The sequence below is a fragment of the Penaeus vannamei genome, chromosome 10 (genome assembly GCF_042767895.1).
Source record: "Penaeus vannamei isolate JL-2024 chromosome 10, ASM4276789v1, whole genome shotgun sequence".
NCBI classification, from domain to species: Eukaryota; Metazoa; Arthropoda; class Malacostraca; order Decapoda; family Penaeidae; genus Penaeus; species Penaeus vannamei.
The window spans coordinates 44,794,853-44,799,852 of NC_091558.1; the positions used below are offsets into that span (position 1 = coordinate 44,794,853).

General features: G+C 35.4%; 1 protein-coding gene across 10 annotated transcripts in view; it reads left to right on the top strand.

Annotated features, from left to right (window-relative positions):
- The window catches only part of LOC113804659 (KICSTOR subunit 2), an 8,600-nt gene that overhangs the window by 2,336 nt on the left and 1,264 nt on the right, over positions 1–5,000 (top strand). For 5 of the 10 annotated variants that reach the window (XM_070126734.1, XM_070126737.1, XM_070126738.1 and 2 more), the window contains exons 2-8: positions 1,504–1,613; positions 2,133–2,273; positions 2,563–2,858; positions 3,028–3,165; positions 3,395–3,533; positions 4,150–4,349; positions 4,674–4,836. In XM_070126734.1, the coding sequence (XP_069982835.1) occupies positions 1,504–1,613; positions 2,133–2,273; positions 2,563–2,858; positions 3,028–3,165; positions 3,395–3,533; positions 4,150–4,349; positions 4,674–4,836 (1,187 nt within the window). Of the gene's footprint in view, positions 1–90; positions 227–1,503; positions 1,614–2,132; positions 2,274–2,562; positions 2,859–3,027; positions 3,166–3,394; positions 3,534–4,149; positions 4,350–4,673; positions 4,837–5,000 lie in introns of those variants that run through there. The other 5 variants (XM_070126736.1, XM_070126742.1, XM_070126740.1 and 2 more) reach the window with 3 other exon arrangements.

Here is a 5,000-nt window from a genome sequence, read left to right on the forward strand (position 1 = left end):
AGGAAATGTAGATTATTTCCTTTTTTAATTCTTAAACTTTTCTCATGTTTTAAAAAGATAATCGATCGATACCTTTGTAGAATTTCACAAAAGGTGTTAATTAAGATTGGTGAGTGTTAAGAATAAGGTGTAGATGAAGCTTGAGGAGAAGAGAGGAGACAGTGTGTTAAATCGAGAGAGAGAGCCATAATGTGCAGTATTTTGCCCTGGAAATGCGAGGTCAAAGGTCACCATCGGGGTTTTTTGATTCGTGTTTTGTAATGTTGAGGTCAAAGGGTGTTTGGCATTGTTTTATTTTGATATTTGTTAGTTTCTATTTGGTAATGTTGGAGGTGTGTGTGTAATATGGAGAGCGACTGTGATGTATATATAGTTAATGTTTTATTTCATGATAATTATGTGTTATTTATGTGTATCTTTAATGTATATTGGTTCCAGGGTACATAGCCAGTTTTAGGTTACTGTATGGTATAAGACAAACTTTGCATGTAGTGGATAGAGTGATGAAATAAGACTCTTTATGGTGTTTCTGTTGCTTGTTGATAATAAGAAAATTGCGCAACATATAATACTTGGTACACTTTTACATGAGATAGGAAAAATCTATTGACACTGTCGTAAAGAATGGGAAAAAAAAAAACATACTTGCTAATACGTGAAATGATATGCGTAGGTTAAAAATATCGTCAGAATTAAGGAAATAGGTGTTGACAAGTGCTGCCTGGAGAGGAAGTCCATGGCGATTGAGTGAGGTCCAAGGGGTGACGTTCTCGAGTTAGGAAGGTTTTTGTTTTCTGTGGCGATGTTTGTGGATTTCAGGGAGTGGCCTGAGTAAAAGGGACTCAGTCTGGAAGGGCTGCAGTCACTTCGTAAACAGTTACCGATACTTTCATTTATATCATTAGTGATGGAAAAGAACAGATCATGCTATTACACTGTCAATAATGGAAACAAGAATTTATAAGTATGAGGTCGGATGGCTGCGTAATGCTAGAACATTACTAATTTTATCTCTATACATGTAATTAGCCAAGGGTGGATAAATAAGCGTGTTAGTATCAAAAATATGGATTAAAACACATCCAGTAACTCAAGCCATAGGAATAATAGTTTCTTAAAAGTTAAGAAAAGATGTTAGATTAGAGTTGGGTTTGGAAACTGGAATTGATTAAGTCTTTATTACATTGAATTAAATTAAGTTCTATGGAATTGAGTTAGGTTACACTGCTTCAAGTTACAGTAGATTAAGTTAGGGGACTTTGAATTAAGTTTGGTTACAGTGAGTTATATTAGGTTATACTTGCACTTAATAGTATTAGGTTACGTTGAATTTCGATAGCTACACTGAATTAAACTAAGTTAGGCCACACTGAATTGAGTTGGGTTACTCTGAATGATGTTTGGGTAACACTGAACTAAGATTACGCCCCCAGTTCTCACAGAAGGCTCAAGGGATTAAATCTGACATGTGAAGGAATCCTGCTAATTGCCCATATTTTTCAGAAGTTGCTGAAATGGCCTCCACGCACCAGTCTGACCATGAAGAGATGGTTTTGCAAGCCTTGATGCTCCATTTCACTAACTTCAACTTCGATAAGGCTAAAGATCAGGCAGTAAGTGTAATGTTGATTATTCTTTTGAGAAATTGAATGTGAAAGAAAAGCTAAAGATATTTGGATGGAGAGGAAAGGAGAGGAGAGGAGAGATTAAATATGATGGAAGGAATATGGCAATAAGACACAAAAAGGGAAGATGTGAAATTGATGGACGGTCAAATTTAGGAAAATGATCAAAAGTAACTTACGATTAGAATACAGTAGTGTTTTATGATGTATCAACTTTACCTCTGAGCAAATGATATTGTTTTATTACTTGTATTTATGCATACTTTTACTTGCAGGGACTCCAGAAGAAAATAACTTCTGAAAAGTGCTTAGGAAAAATTGTATGCACCATTTTGTTATTTATTTTCCAGAAAGAACTGATACATCTTCCAAATTGTATGAACATATCCATCATTTCCAAGAGCAATGAGATTCACCTTATTCATTATCATCATGACACCATAATGGGCCACCATTATATTTAGTAATGTAAAGTTTAACCTTTTATGTACTTTTCACTGTTTACAGGAAAAGGAGCGTGACATGAGTAGAGGTGTTGGGTCTTCCATGTGGCAGTCGTTACTAACTTGTATCGCACAGTTGGCCATAGCAGAGAAACTCTATATGAACCTTTCCTTTCTTACTAGCAAAGGATTTCTAAGGAAAGAGGTAAACTTTCAGCAACAATATCTTGTAGAAAGATGAATATGTTTGCTGTTTCATCTTCATAATTGTATATTGATGAATATTCAACATTATCTGCTTTCCTCTTACCATGATTGTTTTCAGTACATTATGAAATCCTGCAGTATTGACAGAATCCTGTTTATTGGGAGTTTGCTTATTATGTGATATTGATTTCTTGCAGATAGGTTTCTCATTTCTCATTTATTTATTTTTACGAGCATTTAAAGATCACAAACAAATTAGAAGTATGTAATTTCTGTCTTTATTGCAGAGTTCTGTTCGAGCAAACTTTGAGTCTCTGAGCATAGAGTTTGGTGAATTAGAGAAGAGAAACTTTGAGACTAGTAACATCAGGGGCAGTAATGCTAGATGCAGTAATGCCAAAACCAGCAATGGCAACAATGCTGGAAATGAAACGGCAAATCCTGGAAGTCCAGGCAGCCCTGGTAGCCTCGGAAACCCTGGAAACCTAGGAAACCCTGGGAGCCCTGTCTCAGATGGCCTTCTGGAGCATATATGTTCACATCTTGTGCTCTTTACTAAAGCTCGACTACAGATGATTGCGTTGTATCCTTTCCATGGCATTGATTCAGTACTTAGAATCTTTTTATGGAGTTTTCAAATTCAGCTTACCATAACCAGCAAAGTATACTCATTGATGTAATTTGTTGAAGTTAGTTTCTTGAAGTCATCTTATTAAAATTTACAGCTGTAGTTCCTTAACAGCATATACTAGCTATGAACGGATGGTTGGGTCGTCCATGGATCGGCTGATGAATTTTGACGAATTGCTGGCACATGTGACTGACATTAGCATGAACAACAGCAGAAATTTCCATCATCCTTTGCTGACACCTCTGAAAACAAGTTTTACGTATGTAAGCACAGTCTTTTTCTTGAGGGGAGCTTATGTCTTCAAGAGTGTATAAAAATGCTTTATGGAATGAATGAGAATAGTATTTATAGATAACATGTTGGAGTTCAACTATCCTCTGATCTTTTGCAATGTAGAAGTATGCAATGCAAATAATTTATCCAAAGCTTTGTGTGTCATGAAATTGAATATGTTAGCATGATCATACAGAAGCTGCTATTCCAAACAGATATGAATGTGACATCCTTATGCATCTGCTCAGAAGTCAAATTGAGATGCAGTTTTGGAGGTTTTTCCCTTCGCTCCTCCACCTCCATGATGCACACACGAAACTGAATACATGGCATGCTGTTGTACAGTCAAAAGAGGTAGGGTGTGATCACTTAGTAATCAGTTAGTTGTTCTTTTATCATGTCAATTAGAAGTGAAGTATGGCTGATGCATTATTATTGGCTGATGAAAAGAATTTGTAATAGTTATAATACTAAAAGAATATGCTAGGGTTTAGGGGATTTTTCCTTACATTCCAACTACTTCAGATTTTATTTTTTTTATGTGTAAACATGCTAATGTCCTTAATTTAACCTTATTCAGAGGAAAGGGAATGTAAATTGTCATTATCACCTTGAAACTTTCCTATTTGGTATTTGAAGTTTTTTTTTTCGTAACCCGTTGCTGCAAGGAAAATATGATGTTCATTGTAGTTTTGTTTTGTGAAATGTGCTCCACAAGTACACAGTCACCAATTGAGTTTTTGGGTAGTAGTCGTTTTTTTATTAATGTTATTAGTAGTGATGCTTTTTTATTGTTATAGACATTATGCTTATTATAATGTTCTAAATATTGCTATTAGCAATTTAAGGTAAAAAGAGAATATTTCTAAATATCAAGGAATAGTGTTAACAGTGGCCATGGTATTTATTTACATGCCATGTGAAGTATGAAAAAATGGTTATCCTGATTCTCTTTTTTTTACCATTACAGACAAAGAAATATGGTTTTGGTTCCAATTTCCTCAAATCATCTCCTCTTCCACCATTATATCAGTGGCTGTGGCAAGCAAAAGCAGCTTTTGTGTCAAAGTATTCACTCTATTTCCATGAGACTTTGGCAGCACAGAGTTCCCCTGCGGATATGAAGGGGCTCATTTCTCGGCAGGGGCAAGCATGTGACTATGTTTCAAAGTAAGTGTTACTTTCTTTTTGTTTTTCGTTTAGTTTTCTTGTTCCTCGCCTTTTCCTCTTTGTCCATTTCTATTTTTTGTTTTTCTCGTTCCTTTTATTCATGTCTCACTCTTTTTTTACTTCTTACTATCCCTTATTTTTCTTGTTGGTAAAATTTGTGATTTTTTTTTTTTCATTATGACTAAGATTTATTTAAAGTCATTCTTTTTGGTGTTCTAAAGGCTATGGAGATAAGGATCAACTAACTGGTGCATTTATATTACACTTCACAGAGGCAGTAGATTAGATTCTTTTCTTATAATTTGCAACTTTTTTATTTCCCAGAATCCAGAGCTTTCAGCGGCGGAGTGATGCTGCTAGTGTGTGTCTGGTATTTGAGGCCGCAGGAGTGGAGGACTACCAAGGTGCTGGCTACCACCATCCCCAGGAATCGTTGTCTCCACCTAAAGGACTGGATAGCTACCCAGCAATTTTTTCCTATCCTCCTGTAAGACTGCGGCTGTATTTCATTTTGGTATTTTCTGTTAATTTTGTTGAGAGACGGATAGATTGTGGTGAAGCTAGTTAAGTTTTTTTTTTTTCCCCTGAATATGATGTGTATAAGATATACAAGATTTTTTTAGTGAGAGTTGAATAGATTCTCTTTTTGTA